Source organism: Arachis hypogaea, chromosome 9, assembly GCF_003086295.3.
Source record: "Arachis hypogaea cultivar Tifrunner chromosome 9, arahy.Tifrunner.gnm2.J5K5, whole genome shotgun sequence".
In the NCBI taxonomy this organism is placed as follows: domain Eukaryota; kingdom Viridiplantae; phylum Streptophyta; class Magnoliopsida; order Fabales; family Fabaceae; genus Arachis; species Arachis hypogaea.
This window is the reverse complement of record NC_092044.1, coordinates 115,851,374-115,870,540: the sequence shown is the minus strand read 5'-3', so window position 1 is coordinate 115,870,540 and position 19,167 is coordinate 115,851,374. Positions and strand designations below refer to the sequence as shown.

General features: G+C 35.3%; 3 protein-coding genes across 3 annotated transcripts; 2 read left to right on the top strand and 1 right to left on the bottom strand.

Annotated features, from left to right (window-relative positions):
- The first annotated feature begins 4,426 nt into the window (after positions 1-4,426).
- On the top strand, positions 4,427-7,905 carry LOC112712349 (protoheme IX farnesyltransferase, mitochondrial). The gene is made up of 6 exons (XM_025765216.2): positions 4,427-5,477; positions 5,567-5,834; positions 6,099-6,232; positions 6,540-6,665; positions 6,805-6,908; positions 7,303-7,905. The coding sequence occupies exons 1-6, from the start codon at positions 5,254-5,256 to the stop codon at positions 7,677-7,679; spliced, it is 1,233 nt and encodes a 410-aa protein (XP_025621001.1). The 5' UTR covers positions 4,427-5,253; the 3' UTR covers positions 7,680-7,905.
- A 1,360-nt stretch (positions 7,906-9,265) lies between these two features.
- LOC112712348 (uncharacterized) lies at positions 9,266-10,622 on the bottom strand. The gene is made up of 3 exons (XM_025765215.3): positions 9,826-10,622; positions 9,631-9,750; positions 9,266-9,547 (listed from the first exon to the last, which is right to left on the bottom strand). The coding sequence occupies exons 1-3, from the start codon at positions 10,384-10,386 to the stop codon at positions 9,536-9,538; spliced, it is 693 nt and encodes a 230-aa protein (XP_025621000.1). The 5' UTR covers positions 10,387-10,622; the 3' UTR covers positions 9,266-9,535.
- A 4,659-nt stretch (positions 10,623-15,281) lies between these two features.
- LOC112712347 (uncharacterized) lies at positions 15,282-17,183 on the top strand. Its single transcript, XM_025765214.3, has 2 exons — positions 15,282-15,947; positions 16,364-17,183. Exons 1-2 carry the CDS (start codon positions 15,841-15,843, stop codon positions 17,136-17,138), a joined length of 882 nt encoding a protein of 293 aa, XP_025620999.1. The 5' UTR covers positions 15,282-15,840; the 3' UTR covers positions 17,139-17,183.
- Positions 17,184-19,167: the final 1,984 nt, after the last annotated feature.

Sequence of the window (19,167 nt, the reverse complement as noted above, 5' to 3'; positions counted from 1 at the left end):
TGATGCAGAACATGTGAAAAGCTCTCAGAGGAGACAAAGCTCCATTACTGCGAGCTACAACTGAACTAATAAAATCGTGTCAATCAGAGATAAAGCCCACACCATCCCGTGTCATCACATGTTGTCACAAGTTACTAAGGAATAAGTGCCACGCATCAGAAGTCTCACCCTCAACAATGACAAATACAATGGGCATAATATTATTGTTTTCATCCTGTGAAACTGCCACCAATAGACAATCCTTATATTTTTCATATAAATGAGTCCGGTCTACCTATACAATTGATTTGTGGTGCCTGAATGCTCTAATGCAAGGGTAATAACTCCAAAAGACTAATTATAACACCCGAATGTAATCTCTCCATTCGATATTTTGATCGACTTCAGATTGTTGGAATTCAATGTACAACTCGATAAATGACACTTGTGATAAAGTTCCGTAATAAACTGAAAACATCTCTTGCATACTCACTTCATTGGTGACATACTTCGTTTGAAAATGAACGAACCCACTAAACATTGATACAGGATACCGGTAAAAAGTACTCGATACCATCTTTGGTATATGCGGATCTATTCTTTCACAAATAACACCTTTTAGTTCTTCAAATAGTACTGTAAAATGAATTAATAACATTACATGGATTCTCGCATACAAATTTTACTCGCTCAGGTATTTATAATAATATCTTACTATGATAATATAATGTTAACATAATTCTATCCTCCATTTTTTTAAAACAATATCTCTCCTCTCAGCATAAGTTCAAAGTTGTAAAAGTGAAAAGGGAACAAAGTGAAAATGAGTGAGAGAACGAAGAAGAAGATGATAAATTGAAGAAGATGAAGTTTGCAAAAGTAGTCCACAGAGTATATATATATCACAAATCTGACCTTCAGTAGTTTGGAATTTCTACGAATTAAAATTTTTTTAAATTCAGAAAATTGACCTACCGATTTTGATATTTTATTTTATGAATTTTTTTTGCAAAACTTATCCTCTGATTTACTCCAAATAAAAAAAACTATTTTGAATCCACACAGATCGAAGGCTCCAATATGTGCACTCTCTGAATTTAAATTCCACATGTCTCAAATTGGACCATCAATTTTCTACCTCATCTGTAAACTTCAGGTAATTAGTAAATAATTAAATAATAAATTAATTATTAATCAACGAAATTAGAAAATTAAATTTTATAGTTTAATGAAGTAGAAATAATTAAAATATAAGTTTTGACACTAATTTTAAAAATTTTGGCTCAAAACCGAACCAACGGACCGAACTGATTAGATCGGACCTAAACCGGCCCAAAGCCCAACCCATAAAATACCATACGAAGCATTCTCTTTCATTTTTCACCGAAGAGATGCATTTAATGAGAGAAGAGCTTCAACAAAAAACACCAACACTATCGTTTCAATTTTAATTTCACGTAACTTTCGATCCGGAGCTCCGATTGACGAGCCGTCAGCGGCCACGTGTTCGTCTCGAAATTTTCTTCAATTCTATCAGAACAAAATGGTGAACTCTAGTAGTGGATAATTACTGAGTTTTTTTTAATAGATCCGTGGGTAAGGTAAGAAATTGTTAAACCCTTGTAAATCATTGAATTAGTGAACTCTATGATGATTATAGTGATATTTTGTGAAATAAATTATGTTCTGGTTTATTTGGAGTTCAATTGGGCGGTTTGGAACGAAATCTGAGTAGTTAGGTTTGAAGAATTGACGTTTGGAGGCTTGAAGCTTGTGAAAGGAGAGGTTTTTGAGGTGTTTCGAGCTTAGAGAGGAATCGGCTAAGATATGGTTTTGGTTTTTCGTAGTTAATGTTTAATGTCACGTAAAAACTTAGGCTAGAAGACCTTAAGATAGGAATGAATTGAATGAATTATTGACGAATTGGATATATGGTATGTGATGTGTGATTCAATTTCGTAAACGATTTGATATTGGAGTTGGTTGGTTTTGGAAAAAGATTTAATATTAGAATTGATTTGATTTTGAAATAATTTGATATTAGGAATGATTTGAATAATTGAGAGGTGTTTGATTTGGTGGTTGGAACCCTTAAGGGGTGGCAAAAGTCCAAGTTTTAGAGGAGATGCTGCTGAAATTTTTATGAAAATATGAGGCTTCATTTGAAGTGGTTATTTAGAAAGGTTTGAATTTTTAAGGATTTTATAATTTGATTTTGAGTTATTAAGAAAGGGATTACGTTTTGAGTTTGAATTAATTAGAAAGAATTAATTATGTTTGAGTTGGGATTTTTGGTAGACGGAATGAGAAGTTTGAAGATTATGATTAAATTTGAATAAATATAATACAAGAGACATGGTTGAGGATGATTGATGACAAGTATGTCTGTGTTTTTTCTCTGGTTGTAAGGGTGACAGGGCACCTAATCCCTCTAATGGTGGCAGGGCACATAATCCCTCCAATGGTGACAAGGCACATAATCCCTCTAATGATATTGATGCGCAACAGAGATACAGTGTCCAGGTTAGCTACCAGACATGTCGGGTTTGGCTTTATAACCGACAGATGAGACTCATCGGCCATAGGACAAACATACTTCATGTGCATATGCGTGTTTTGTTTGAGTATGCATAATTGGGGTTGCCTATGTGATTATTATGCTTACCTGCTATATTTGCTACTTACTGTATCTATATCCTACTTGTGTTTGCTTTGTTTGTATTGCTTGTCTGTGAACCAAAGTTTTGGAGGACTGGAGGAAGGCAGAAGTTAGGGCTTAAGTTAGAAAGGAATTAAAAATAAGAACCTTAGATAACCTACCCTGTTTATGGTTTTCCATTCATAAACTTTAACTTTTAAACATGAGTGGGAGTTCTAGGATCGCCTCTGCCTTTTCCGGGACCTTATATATTATCTATATGGGCACTTTTACCATACTGAGAACTTCCGGTTCTCATTCCATATATATCTTGTTGTTTTACAGATGAAGGTCGAGAGACACCTTGTTGAGCGTCTGGAGACCCTCCTTACAAGCGAAGAACTATCTTTTGAACTGTCATATTTTGTTTTAGACTATGTATATATGTTTATAAAATCTCCACATGTATATTTTGTATTTTGTCACTCCTAGAGGTTGACTTGGAGATACAGGTGTTTATTTTGTAGTTTGAGTTTTATTTTGGGTTGTATATAAATATATAATTATATATTCTGGCCGGCCTTAGCTTCGCAGGAAGAGTCTTGAGTTTGATATCTGTGTTTTGGAACTTTGATATGTACATTACGTTTTCCAGCTCTCATTGATCTTGTCCATTCTGTTTACGCTTATACGCACGAGTGTGATACGATTTTCTGTTTTCGCTTTTGATTACCTTATTCTTCAAGACTCATCGTTATAAAATTATTTTTAACTATATTTATTTAAGTCTTTTCTTTTAGAGGTCGTAATACCTCGTCTCATCTACTTTACGACTTAAGCGTAAGGCTCTGTGTGGTAGGGTATTACATCATCTAAAACTGAGGCTCCAATTTGTATTTTCAAATTTAAAAAAAAATATTTTCATATTGTTCAAAAACACACCAGGTTTCCATATCTAATATAACATGTTTTCCAAATTCGAAGTTAATAATCAAAATGGTCCTTAAAGATATCTTGATCACCATTTTCATTCCTGAAAGAATAAATCAATCAAATTTGTCCTTGAAAGATAACCGACCTGGTTACATTAGTCCTTCCGTTATTTTTTTTACTAACGGCACTAATAGAGAATAACGTGGTAGTTACATTTTTCTTTTTGGTCAAGGCTTAGAACCAAGGCAGGCCCAAACTCGAGAGAACAAACCCTAACCACTATCCGACCCGATTTCCTACCAAAACTTCCTCACTGATCGTCTTCTCCTGCTCCTTCATGGTGGAACACCGCGCGAATCCTCCATCCTCCTTGGCAATGGCTTTGCTGCCACTGGCGCGATTACGATCGGTCCTGTCGCCACCAACGACTTTGCTTCCGTTTCCTCCACCCATGCCTCTGCTCCCGCTACCAACGCCTCTGCTCGCGCTGTCACTGCTGACGCCTCTGCTGCCTCCGCTGACTCCGCTTTTGCCGTCAATGACTCTGCTGCTGCTGCCGATGACGCCGTGCGACATCCGAAGTTGGCCTCACATCCCCGCTTCACTTCTACTGTCTCACTCACATAATAGTTATATGTTTCGAGCTCCTCCATGCGAAGAAGGAAGAACGATGAGGCAATTAAGTGTCTTGTGAAATACCCCATATGGAGATGACAACATTGTCCTAGCCGAAGACGATTGATTCAAATTGGAAGTAGTGGTGGCACCATCATTGATTGAAGTGACTGTACTTGGCATTAGAACTTCAGCTAGTGGACCACTAGGAGTGGTGGTTGAACGCTTGAAGCTACCCAAGGGGTTAGTGTGAGCCAATTCGATAAGCTAGATTTTTTGTCATTGCTTGTGTTGTTCTCTTCTGGTCCTGCCTCTTCCATTAAGCATAAGCCCACTTCTTCATGTATATATCCACTTTCCATGCATTGATAAATCAAAAGAAGAGAGGGACAATTTTCCAATTGATGAAATAAAATTCTTGTTGTTGGTATCATTAATTTCATGATCTATTGCTGTGTTTGACCAATCATCAATGAAAATCTTTGGTTTATCATATTGGAGAGTTTTCATAGGAACCAAAACAGGGTTAATGGAAATTGGATAGCGCTTGTTGTGTTGTTGATTTAATACATTCCAAGTTTTAGAACGGATACACTAATAATACTCTATGACTACTTTAATGGTTGTGAATGATATTGCGATCTTTTTTGTTTTCGTGATGGTAGGTTATGGATGAGGGAAGTAGAGAATGAGAGTGAGAGTGAGAGTGAATAAGAATCCCACACTGTTTTAAGTATAAAACGATATCGTTTACTATATTGTGCTGTTATTTTACGTTTTAGGTTAGTAAACCGTTAACGATAGTGTCAAAAAACTAATGAAAGAATGAACATTATTTAAAAAATAATTAAAAAATAAGTGATTTTTTTAGGGATGGATTGACTATTATCTTTCCAAATTCATAACTAAAAAGATGAGCCTCTAAGCGCCCCAATACCCAAATACACAAAACACACACTGAAATTTACTTTCGTGAAAAAGTTTAATAATACAAAAAAGAAGAGAAGAAAAGAAAAGAAAAGAAGAAGCGAAGGAAAGGGAAGAGAAGAAAACCAGTTTCAGAAAAGAAGAGAGTGGGTGTGTTGAGGATGAGGTTGAAGTTGAGGAAGGAATTCTTCCCCTTCTATTCGAAATCGAAACTCATCAATCATAATACTAATCACAATTATCTGACACGTCATTACCGTCAACTGCACTCCCCCGCAGCAGATCTCTCAGCTCCGGCGACGGCGACGAAGACGACCACCGACTTGGTCTCGTTGACCCGCCACTATGCCACCTGCTATTGGCAGCTCTCCAAAGCTCGCCTAAGGTTTCCACACTCTCTTCCTATTCCTATTATTCAATTTCCTCAATTCATTTTTAGGGATTTGGAATTAGAATCAATCAATGAAATTGCAGCATGCTCGTGGTTGCGACATCTGGCACCGGATTTGTCCTCGGAAGCACGAGTGCTGTTGATCTTTCCGCTCTCTCTTGGACCTGTATGGGTACCATGATGGTTGCTGCTTCCGCCAACTCTCTCAATCAGGTTTTTGAGGTAAAAAATGATGCCAAAATGAAGAGAACGAGTCGAAGGCCTCTACCTTCAGGACGAATTTCAATACCTCACGCAGTTGGATGGGCATCCTCTGTTGGTTTAGGTGGCACTGCACTCCTTGCCACTCAGGTACTTCCAATGCATTTGCTCCTTTCTTCATTTGTATGCACTAAAAAATTGTTGTACACGATTATTTGCTATGATCACTCGCTCTTAGAAGCTTTACAATCACAGGTATTTGATTGGATCACACTGTAAAACTTGTTAACTCTATCAGCAATGGAAGTATGAAAATGAAACTCCAAATAGTAAATACATTGCTTAGCGAGCGTTTGATTGATGTGATTTGGATTGGGGGACTAATATTGCATCTTTCTGACAAGGTTTTTCCAGGCTAATTTGTTGGCTGCTGGCCTTGCTGCTTCCAACCTTGTTTTGTATGCATTCGTGTATACTCCGTTGAAGCAGATTCATCCTGTTAATACATGGGTCGGGGCTGTTGTCGGAGCTATTCCACCACTTCTGGGGTAAACAATTAACTATCTTTAAATTTTCTTTTGTCTTTCTTATGCTGTTGTAAGTTTCAAAATGCTTGAGAGATATACATAACATTGATTTATCTTTCAAGGGGAGCCTACCCCTAAACGTCTGGCTTCTAAGTCAATCATCTACTTTAGTCATTAAATCCTAATATGATTCATGCTCCTGTTTCACTATCCCTTTTATGCTTTGGTGTGTTATCTGTATGGATGTGTGTGAGCCCCTATACTAGCTTGGCATACTATGTGATGAACGAATATGGTATCCATATTGATTTTGGCTTCTTGATACCAGATGGGCTGCAGCTTCTGGTGATATTTGCCTAAATGCAATGATTCTTCCAGCTGCTTTGTATTTTTGGCAGTTACCTCATTTTATGGCCCTTGCCTACATGTGCCGGGATGATTATGCTGCAGGAGGGTACGTTCTTATATCTTTGTTTATTTTGGTGAATTTCGGTTTTATCTTGCAATCATTTAAAGATGGTCCAAAAACTATTAGCTATATGGCAACACCTTATTTGCTTATTAACGTTTATGAGTGTGCATTGCAAATTTAGGTTTAAGATGTACTCTCTTGCTGATGAATCTGGGCGGAGAACAGCACTTGTGGCTTTGAGGAACTCAATATATCTTATACCTTTGGGGTTCTTAGCTTATGATTGTGAGTTGATATTTTCTTCTAGTCGAAGTGCTTTATTAAATGCTCTTTTCCGTGATCTTTTTCTTCTATTAGTTATTTGGTGCGAATATTGATCATGGTACTGGTACCATGATAGGATATCTTACAAAATATCCTTTCATGCAAAACCTCATGAGCATCCTTTTCGTCTTGCATAAGATTCTGATTTTGGCTTGAAAATTTAGAGAGTTGTGTTAAATTTTAGTTTTCTTTTTATAATAATAGAAGTTCATATACTTAATCAAATCAATAGACATCATTGTAGCAGTTGGTTCCTTAAGATGACTATAATATTCACCATTTTGGTACATGTCAGTAGTGAGTGCTTTGGCAACAAGAAGAATAATGAGACTCATGTTTTTGCGTCTTTTAACAGGGGGTGTGACCTCTGAATGGTTCTGTCTCGAGTCCACTGCACTTACCCTTGCAATAAGTGCTGCGGCATTTTCATTCTACAGAGACCGCACTAGAGAAAAGGCTAGAAGAATGTTCCATGCCAGCCTTCTTTATCTTCCTGTGTTTATGTCCGGGCTTTTAATTCATCGTCGTTCTGATAACCAACAACCTTTAGAAGACAATGCAAAGAGTTTCATGAAGTCTTCATCCTCTGCAGAGACTATAGAGCTGGAAGATGAAAATGGTAACCAGAAGATGGAGAGACAATCCAATCGGAGACAAGCTCGGCCACCAGTAGCGTACGCCTCAGCTGCCCCTTTTCCATTTTTGCCTGCTCCTTCATATAATGTCCCTTGATATCTAGTTTTCGGGTTTGTTATTTAACACATTTTTGTTACGGAGTTTTGTTTTTTTTTTTGTATATTCATTGAAATGGTATTCTGACTGGCTGCCTTAAGCAGTTAAAGGGTGATTTTATTATGTTCGCATTAAAAATTCCAGAAGAATCAGCTATCCGGAATAAGGGATAGGATTTCGACGTTATTTCACAGTGGAATAATAATGTACAATTATATTTCTTCCCCTTTCCCTTCTTTCTTCAATTTCTGTTTCCCTTTGTGTCCCGTTTTACTCCCATTTTCAAGATGTTTATAGGAATACTCTGATTAGAGCGCATGGAATTTTTTTTCTTGGATAACCACCATGTCAACACCAAAGACTTGAATAAATTAGATAGATGCCAAGGAGAGTTGGCACAGATGCACAAAGGCTTAGAACATATTCTAAGCGGATATGGGTTGAGTTTATTGAGCAATCTGGATCTCATTTATGTGAGCGTTTATTAAGCCTATAGAACTTATGCAAGACTAGTTGTATTATTGCAAGTTAAATGAGAATTGGTTGCAAATAATTTTCTACATACAATAGGATCACCATTGTAATAAACGAGAGCTTCATTGTCGTGTGATAAACATCGAAGTACACAATTTTTTTAAAAAGCAACAGTCGAAATTTATTTATTTATTTCGGATCTTTGACTTTATGAAAAAATTTACAATAGCTATTTTTTTATTTCTTATTAAAAATATCTAACTAAAAATGCTATATATATATTAAAAATAAGTTATCATGTTTGTGTATTTATTTTGCACATTTTCAATATTTAATTATATTACGTATACATAAAAAATTAACCACTAAATTAATTATATATAAAAAATATATATTAAAATACAAAATATATATTAAAAGTATAAAAAATAACACGTTTTTATATAAAAATATATAATGATTAATCTAGTAGTTTAATTTTGTGTATACATAAAATTTTTATACTTTAATTATTGTTTTTCAAGAACCTGCCTTTTCTGGCACCATCAGTATTGAACGACCTTGGCAGCTTGATGCTAAGCACTGGAATGAACTCAAGAATCGGATATTAAGTCGTAAACTTCTTAGAGCTACTTGAAACTATTCTCAAACAAGGCCTACGCTTGACTTGTTCCACCATTTGACAGTTCCGTTCCACCAAGCGAGAGCACTGCTTTACTACTTTACATGATAACCGGCGAGTTCTTGGATTCAGTAACAAACGAATGGGGATTTCGAATGCACAAGTTATTATTCAGCTGCAAAAGGTTATTGTTTCAAACCCTAAGGCCTATGCTCTAAGCTCTAAAGTTGCTTCATCAAATGCTGAAATCACAATGAGCCAACTTTAATCATCAGAACCCACTTTTTAGTAGTAAAGACCAAATTAGACACACCACTATTTCAACTATTGCCGCCATTTTTAGTGACTCCATACTGCATGGTACAGATGAGTGACCTTATCATATTTATTTTGGACCTGAGAAGATCCAAATTGTTACAAAACCTTAACTACTAGAATGCACAGAAGAATTGGCATCACCCTATTATTCACACATAATGTTTCCCATTCATTGATGGCTCTCAAACAGGATATTTGCTATTATTAATGCCCAAATAAGACACAGGAAGTAGATAATTCTTATGATCCAGTTAATATACATATAGCAGAGTAAGGACACATGAAAAGACACTACTTAGCTGGTTTACGGAACAACTCTCACTCTTCACACTCTCTTCTACAACAATATCTGAGGATGTTGAGTTTTATGAGCTAAATACGAACTTGGAGTGAATGCAATGTTCTGTAAGAATGCTTAATCTGCTTTCCATTGATAACTCACTCATTCTGCAATCTGTGCATAAGCGCAAGAGTCAGCTTATTGAGATTCAGGGTTAACGAATCAATGAAAATTTAGAATAGAGAATTATTACTAACTTGATTAAGAGGATTGTCAGGAGATTTCTTCCAGAGCTTCCAGATGAGGTCTTTGTATTGAGTGTGAGTGAGGCCAGGTTTCTCTTCCTTCAATTTGGGGAGCTCAGCTTCCTCAAAGGCCTGCAATGCATAACATTGAAGATTTTCAGATCAAAAACCCTAATCGGAGAGAATCTTGAAGGAGGAGGTGGTTACCTTGAAGGAGGCCTTGAGGCGCCTCTCGGGATGCCTATCAGGTGGCAAGGAGGTGTCACCGATGCTCATCTGAGCGATTGCATCATCCACAGATCGAGCTTCGATCACGGAATCGTCGCGATTCGTGTTGGAAACCAGCACCAGCCGCTCGTACTCTTCCTCCGCCGCAGTCCGGCTCTGCCGCTTCTTCGCATCTTCTGCCTTCTTCGCAAGCTCCGCCTGCTCCTCCTCCCGCCGCTTTCTCAGATCCGCCTCCGTCACCTTAGGCACCGGGATGGACACGCGGTTCGCCTTCTTATCCGGTTTCTTCATCGACTTCTCCAGCTCCTTCTCTTCTTGCTCCGCCAGCCGACGCGCCTCCGCTTTCCGCGCAGCTGCCTCCGCTCTCTTATCCGCTTCTTCCTCCTTCTTCTTCGCCGCCCGCGACTTCGGACCCTCCGCGTCGCGCCAGTATTCCTCCTCCTTCGCCCGAGTCTCTCGTTCCTTTCGCTCCGATTCGACGGCACTCTTCCGAGCCCTGGCCACCTCCGCCTTCGTGTTCACTCCCATCTTCTTCGGCATCGCGGCTTTTAGGGTTTTGGTTCTGATTGATTCGCTTCAATCCAGATTCAAGAAACCTCCAGCCTCAGCCGTAGAGACACCGGTGATGACGTTCAAAAACTGATTTCCTCCTTATTCAGTCGATTGTAGCTGGTAAAATCATCCGTGGGCCCCAAAATCAAAAGCCCAACAAGCCCATATCCGAAAAACTCAAAATCCGTGAGGGTCAGTCCATAATCAGGAGGCCCAAAATGCCCGAAGGTAAAAGCCCATATCTCTAACTCGCTAAATTAAGATCAACTCAGCGGTGCTCGTGTTGCAATTTTGAACTAAGATGAAGCGAGTCACAGTACGTATAATGTGTTTCACTCTCTGTATTTTATTATCTCATGATAATTATGGATTACTTTGCTATCATATTCATGTATATCAAAAATGTTATTCGTATACCAAAACTCAGTTACTAAAATCAGTCATCAATAAACCAAGTTGGGTTGGTCTAGTGGTTAGCTCACTAGTCCGCTTAAGCAAGTGTTGGGGGTTCGAATCTCGCCTTGTGCATGCAGCAACCCATTGGCCAGCGGCAAACCCTTAAATGGAGCTCAGTACCGCGGCGGATTAGTCCTTGGCCTGCCGGGCTGGGGGATACTGTGGGAAACCAAAAAAAAAAATCAGTCATCAATATATTTGTGTATAAATACATATGTGTTTTAATTTATTTTCAATGTATATTTATATTCCAACATATATTTTATATTGGTGACTGATTTTAGTGTACATATAATATAGTCGTATTCATATATATGTATATGTATGCATTATTTACACATATATACACTATATCCAAGTTATATAGTAACGAGTTTTTGCAAAAATTATTTAACTGCAAAAAGTTTGCAACAACTTTAATTTATAGTCGTCAGAACCATTGAGGGTCATTTCACCCAACAGAATTTATAAACTTTTTCTTGTAAACTTCTTTTTCTTATTTTATGTTGATATATTCTTCTTTAATTAGCCTTGATGAACAAAAGAAAGGTGTTATATACTTCCATATATAGTCTTTAATTTCTTCCTTATGACACTCCTAGATACCCAGATCAAGTAAAAGTATGAGAACATGACAAAGGGTGTGTAGCTTGTGTCTTAAGAAAAGAGAGATTATTCAACAAGACAAAGATATATAATGTGCCCACACAGTACAACATCCACGATTACATATATCTAATATATCACTATATATAAAAAATTTATAAAGTCAAATCACATCAATTTTAATATTTGTTTGAAAAAATAATCATCAATACATGCATAATATGATAATAAGAGCAATTTGGATCAGTAAATATTGGATAAATGATAGATAGATAGATAGATATGTCCCTGCTGCAAACATGCATCTGTTAGGATTTGGTTGAATTAGTCCTACATTGCTTAGGATAGCAAATGGAGTGGGTGGCCTAGGCTATAAATATGAGGCTAAGTTCTTCATTTGTTTTTGCACCAGTCAGAAACACTTTAAGCTTGTATCTGATTTTTCTTTTCCTCTGTACTCTTTGATTAGAGAGTGTTGTGAGGTGTAGTTAGATATTTGCTTTGAAAGAGTGTGGGTGTACTGGGGTGCCGGTGAGAGAAAGAAGTCTATGTGTTGTAACAATTTTCACATAGTGATATTCTCTGGTTGTCATTTGACAACGGCCGTGGTTTTTTCTCCGGTAATTGAAGTTTCCACGTTAAATTCTTGTGTTGTGATTGTGTCTATTTTATTTCTCTGTCAAAGGTGTTTTCTCAAGGGGGAATTGTGTCTTATTCCCAACAAGTGGTATCAGAGCTTCGGTTCGGTGGGATTTATTCTTAGTATGCTCTGTGGTTGCAGCCTAGTCTAATCTCTTTGGTTGCTGTTGTTGTTGCTGGAAGGCAGTGTGACTCTGTGAGAGTGCAGTTTGGAAAAGGTTCTGGCTAAGGAAAGACTTGGTATTTAAGTGTGTCCATTGTGACCCACCTCTCTTTCCTGGGGACCCTTCCTAGTGCACGGTCTACAGTTGAGTTATAATATTCCAGTATACGGTTGCAACAATGTCAGGATATTCAAGTGCTGTGAAGCTTGAAATAGAGAAATTTGATGGAAGAATCAATTTTGGCTTGTGGCAAGTACAAGTCAAGGATGTGTTGATACAATCAGGTTTGCACAAGGCGTTGAAGGAGAAGATCTCTGGTTGCTCTCTCTATGAGAGAAGATGATGTTCTCTAGAAGACAAGAAGTATTCTCATGGTATTACCGCACTGCCATGGATAAGGATAAGTTGTGGCAATCGGGTCCACAATTGCACACGGGCATTGGTTGGCGTTGAGATGCAAGGTGTGTGGCGGAGTTAGGTCGATGGCTGAAGAACTTCCAGGAAAAGCCAATTTGGAAGTTGCACCATGAATTTTCAGCAAGGTTTCGATCTGTACCAAGGCGAAATTCTTGGAGTGGTCTAATTCCAAGTGAGTATACTTTCATGGTGGAGTATGATAGTTCTCTGAACTATGATTGTCGGTATAGACAATGGCAGCAAAGAATTGTCGGTGTTGACAATGGAAGCTGAAGATGTGTGACTATTTCAATCAAGGTGGAGATTGTTAGGATTTGGTTGAATTAGTCCTACATTGCTTAGGATAGCAAATGGAGTGGGTGGCCTAGGCTATAAATATGAGGCTAAGTTCTTCATTTGTTTTTGCACCAGTCAGAAACACTTTAAGCTTGTATCTGATTTTTCTTTTCCTCTGTACTCTTTGATTAGAGAGTGTTGTGAGGTGTAGTTAGATATTTGCTTTGAAAGAGTGTGGGTGTACTGGGGTGCCGGTGAGAGAAAGAAGTCTATGTGTTGTAACAATTTTCACATAGTGATATTCTCTGGTTGTCATTTGACAACGGCCGTGGTTTTTTCTCCGGTAATTGGAGTTTCCACGTTAAATTCTTGTGTTGTGATTGTGTCTATTTTATTTCTCTGTCAAAGGTGTTTTCTCAAGGGGGAATTGTGTCTTATTCCCAACAGCATCATGATGAATAATACTAATTATTTTACATTCATTTCAAATAACACCTATATATGTATATATGAACATACACATCAGTTTTACCCTTCGATCAAAGTTTGTATATTTGTATTATATCTGATCATCAATCCAACTTTTGAAGAACTTTATTATGAGAGGATCTTGATTAATTATAAATGAAGAAAACACATCTCTCAGCAATGTCCCATGCACAGTTAAAATAGCATGGTGTGGCCTACTTTAATCTGTTAAGCATTTAATAATTAGCTTTGCTTTGTTTCCTTGCATACGTTTTTACTTTCAGGCCTTAGCTATATGATATATAATAAGGAATTCGTATTAAAAACTTATATATATTGAACCTTAAAAATATGATCACATGCTTAATTACCATAGAAGCTTAATTACGTATGTGCCACAAAAAATATTTCACATTATCAGACATTATCTTTTCCTTAATGCTAATAAAATAAGCTACCTAATAATTCCTCATAAGTTCAAAAGCTACATGTTTCTTTTTCTTTGACAGTACCACAAATAATTAAACTCAGTATTTCTTCGCTGTGTAAACAAACTATCCTTCAGTAGTTACACATCTGCAATTTTTATTGCAATTTCATACTTTTTATACCTATATTAATTCTTTAGCCTTGTACTTGGAGTCTAGTTATTACGTTCATGAATTTTGTTCTTTATTCTTTTGTTTTCAATGTCCCAAACCACTAAAGCCGTAGATGCAGGAGAGAGCTTAGAATATTTGATTTTGAATATATCTCTCTGATCTCTGGAAATCAGAAGTTGCTGAAACTTTCTATATCAGAAATTTGTCACATAGTATATAATTACCAAACAAAACTCGACTAAATTAGTTTATACGTTCCTAATAACCTGCAGTACTACATATGTGTCTTGCCATTGTCAGATTTCAGAATAAGCCATTGAAAAATCAAAATGATGTTACATTCTATGGTTGGTATATATATAGTAAAGTAACTAAATTCAATGTTCTTGACTCTTGAGTAAAGCTTGCTAATAGAAGCATACAATAAGGAGATATAGCACATGCACGTTTTCCCCTAAACAAGAAAAATATCTGAGACTCTTTCTGTTCAGGTGTTGTTTGTACCTTATTCTCCTGCAGAGGGGGGAGAGAGAGAGAGAGAGACTCTCTGGCACACTTGTTCACACATATTTAATCTTGCCATTTCCATTACCTCAATTACAATATGCTTCTGTCTTAATACAAAGAAAAGAAACTGATATATTTATTTCTGCTCAATCAGACTCTACTTTAGCTTCTGTCCTAATCATTTGCAGATATACACAACCCAGTTCATATTTTCCTCCAAGTTTCCACTTTTCTCAATCTTAGTTGAAACTTTCATGTATAACAAATTCTGTAGTATATGATGAGCGTTTTGGACAAGCCAAGCTTTCGGGTGTGTCCTGTTTTTAAGGTGCTTATTAAAGGGTTAAGGAGTGGCTTCCATATCCCACTAAAAGCTTTCTCTTTTCTCTATTGTATAAATAGCAGCAAAGATTAACATTAATTAACACAAGTAATCCTCCCTTAGTTACACTGTTAGTTGTACAAATTAAAATGAAGTCAACTACAACCAAGACCAAAACAAAAACACCAATAAAAGAAGAATTAGAGAAAAAAAAGAAGGTGGGTACTCCCATGAAGATATTATAATTATCTTCATGTGATGATTTTTCTTTTTGACCCTTAGATGATGGAGTGTAGGGTTAGATTTTGATATGTTATAAAAGTGTTGTTTTTATTTAAAGTGTGGCCAAATCAATAAATCACACTTTTATACAAAGCATCTTCATAAAAAGATGTTTTTTGCATCTTCATTTGAGTAGCTCCCAAAAAAGAAAGCACCAAAAAAGTGACTATTGAAATCCTGCTAACTCCACTTCACTTCACTTCTCATTCAGTTTACTCATTCCTTTCTCTCTCTTTCTTTTTTTTTTTTCCATTTCTTTTGGACATTCAAATCGTGGTTATGTGATTATGTCCCCCCTCCATTTGTAACCTAGTTTTCTTGACCCTTTTGGTCTTTTCACTCCTCTGAAACTCCAAGTTTCCACCTTGACTCTGTAGTGTTGTTCAACAGCGTAACCCTCCAAAAGTTTCATGTTTCGCTATCCTCTCTTCTTCGAGTTCTCTGCATAAATTTTTCATCTTTTGGGGTACCCACATGCATATTCTGCGCCCCCAAAGACTCTGATTTTTGTCTTTTTCTGCTCGAGGGTATTGCGCTCTCAGCTACGAGACTCGGTGATTTTATGGAGTTTTTGGTCTGCATCTACGTTTAGACTCCAGAAGCTATAAACAGAAACTGGGGTTGCTTAGGTTTTCGTTAAATTATTAATTTGCAGTGACTATTCTGCGATCGAATTTCAAAGTTGCAATCTTTGTAGGAAACAATGTCGTCCCACCAACAAAATCCACCTGCGGATTCGAAATCTCTGCAACAAGAAATGGGTTCTGAGAAAACGAACGCAGAAGCAGATGTTAAACCCTTCTCTATAAGGTACTTCAAAAAAATGTCACCATAAGAGTATCTATTAAATGTATAATAATTTCTTTTATTAATATTAACATATTATTATCCCATTATTGCATGTTCCATATTCGGATTTGTTTCTTGATTTACACTATATTTAGCTTCTATGCTTTGAAGTGGTTGTTAGTTGTAGGTTTTTTGTGCTCTTTCTTACACCACTTAAGCTTATGATTATTCTCTGTTTAACTCTCTATTTTCTTTTCTTTGCTCTTTGCTCTTTGCTTTGCATCTCTCTATTGTTTGTGGAATATTGTTATAATTAAACATGAACAATTTTTGGTATCTGGTTAAAAATTGTTGATGTATATGCCATAGTTAAAAGATTAATGAATAATTAAAGTGATAATGATGTATGTATATATTGTTATGCTTCAATAATGCAGACAATATGCTCTTGCTTGGCGTCATAGAAGCATCTTCCATAGCTGGCCATTTCCTGAGAGGTACTTGCACATGTGTTTAAGCCGCGGCATCGATATCAGGGATGTGTTGCCACCATTGTTTTCACCACAAACTTGTGAAGATGAATCACTCAAAGGTTGTTCTTCAAAGAACTTGATCCACTCCCATGGTGATAATGGTGATGATAGCAAAGATGGTTTTGAGTTTTGCAAAACACATAGCAATATCAAGAATAATGACTATGGCACCTCATTTCATGATGATGAAGAGGGGAATAATGATAATCAATACAATAATTGCATTGTTCCTGTCACTAATAATGTAGCAGAAGATGATGAAGTACTTGATATCCAACCAATAAGTTCATCAATTCATGTTCATAAAACTAGTCCAAGTCCAAGAATGGTATCATTATTGTCTAATAAAGGAGTGAAAGATAAACGCAGAAGGCGTAGAGGGAGATGCAAGAAACGATCAATGGCGGATATTTTAGCTGATGCAAGGCATTGTACAGTAGAAGAGATCTATAGGATGAACAAGTTTTATTATGCAGCTGCCATTGAAGGATCTCATCAGCAGCAGCTGCAAATGGGGCCTTATTCTGAAAATGATGAGGTAAAGGGTTGTGATGAGGGTAAAGATGGAAATGAAGATGATTATGAACATCAACTTGGTTTGACTGGAAAGGGGACATTGCTTCTTAAGTTCAAGCTCAATGCATGTAATAATAATGTAAATCGGAATTGTGTAACATGAATTCATTGTTATTAATATATAACCTGTGGAAACTTATTATGCTTAGAGCTTCATCTTTTGTTTATATATTTATCAATCTCAAAGTTATGATTTTGCCATATATCATATGCATGTATACTATTTTTATTCTTTCTGTCAAGATTAATTAATTATGTTTTATTGAGGGAGAAATTCTCTAACTTTTCTTAATAAACACATAAATCTGTCTTGACAAATTATCTATTAGTCATCATTCAATATCTGTTGCAGCAATTAATAAGTAAGATGTGTAAATTGTCATATAGATCAGAAGCAAAGACAAGGGGAAAAAAAAAATTAAAGATGCACCATAAATCTATCAGCTGCAGAATCAGAAGTTTAATTAAGGATCCTTTTGGCATAATAGAATGCTAATAATATGTAAAATGCTGAAATTTCTTTTTTATCTATCTTGTAACTTTGCATAATTGACTTCATGGGCATTTTTAGAATCTCAAAAGAATCGGTTTATGGTCTATGTAAATATGTTTATTGCATAATTTTCTCTTCTAAAATATTATTTATTATATAATACATAAAAAAAATTGATATTTCTAATACCTGAATCTAAGATATCTTAGTTAGAGTATAATTATACAAATCTTACATTTATTAGTACCTATTAAATATTGATCACTTCCCATCATTATCAATTTATTTAGAAAAATAATATGTGCACACAAAAAAAATAACTAAATTAGTTATTTATTATATAAATATATATTATTTAATTTATTTTCAATATATATTTTGTACTTTAATATATTTTATACATGTAACTTATTTAGTAGCTGATTTTTTTTTTCGTAACCAGATTTTCTTTTTACATTAAGGCTGCCAGGTTTATATACTGATATCTCTGTGTTCTTCACTTTGTTTATATAATTTATGTTTTCAACTACTTAATTCTTTATTGAAAACTGAATGTTATGTCGTAGTACGTTGCTTTGAAATATTTTGGTGTATGCATGCTTGTGTTTGATTTTTTTTTTAATTTTTCTTTTTCATGTTTGACTTGTGTAGAATGACTATGCTGGAGCAAGTTTATTATCAAAGATAAGGTTATTTTCAAAAGTAGATACTTTAGTTATGATATCTTCATATCAGATATTGTAAATTATTAGATAAATTGATATACTTAACTAAATATATTGATTGAACTATATCGATTCACAATATGATTTTTATGCGAAAACATCGTCATTGAAGTATTTACATATATCTTACAATTTACTATCAGAGCAGTAATATTTTTATTCATACATATAAAAGGAAGCATGGTGATTATGTTGTTGATTCACATAATCATACTGCTAGTTTAATTTGCTACCATATATATTGTATTGTGTTTAAGATTATAATCCTTAAGGTGGACATGTTTAGTTGTCCAGTTCCTTCAGATGCTCTGGTTTTGAACCTTGGGGACAAACTCTCTCCTATGTTTAATTTGCATCTTGTATTGATACTTCAAATTTTAATGCAGCCATCTTGACAACACTTTTTCAAAAAAACTAAAGTTAAAAATAATAAGTTTACAATTTGCTATATTATTAACTAGTTATATTTTGTGTAGATAAACTAGTTATTATGTATGTATTGTTTTTATATGAATATATGTAATTTTTATTTTATTTATAACAAAATTAAAATACTAGCCTATAATTGAGAATTTCAGTAGTATTTACCTTAAAAATATAATTAATAACTAAATATCTCAATGATTTTACAAGTAAATAAAATTATAAATGTTATATTCATATGAAATATAAATTATAATTGAAAATTCTATATGAACAAACAAAATTATTTGTACAAAAATAACTATTCATTATTTTCATCTTTACGTAAAAATAATAATCATAAATTATTAAATAATTTAATATATTTAACTAAATTTAATATGAATTTAATTTTAATAGACTGTCAGTGTAAAACAATTTTATACGTACATTTAATTACATAATGATAAATCAATAAAAATAATTATTTTTTACATTAATTATTTAAATAG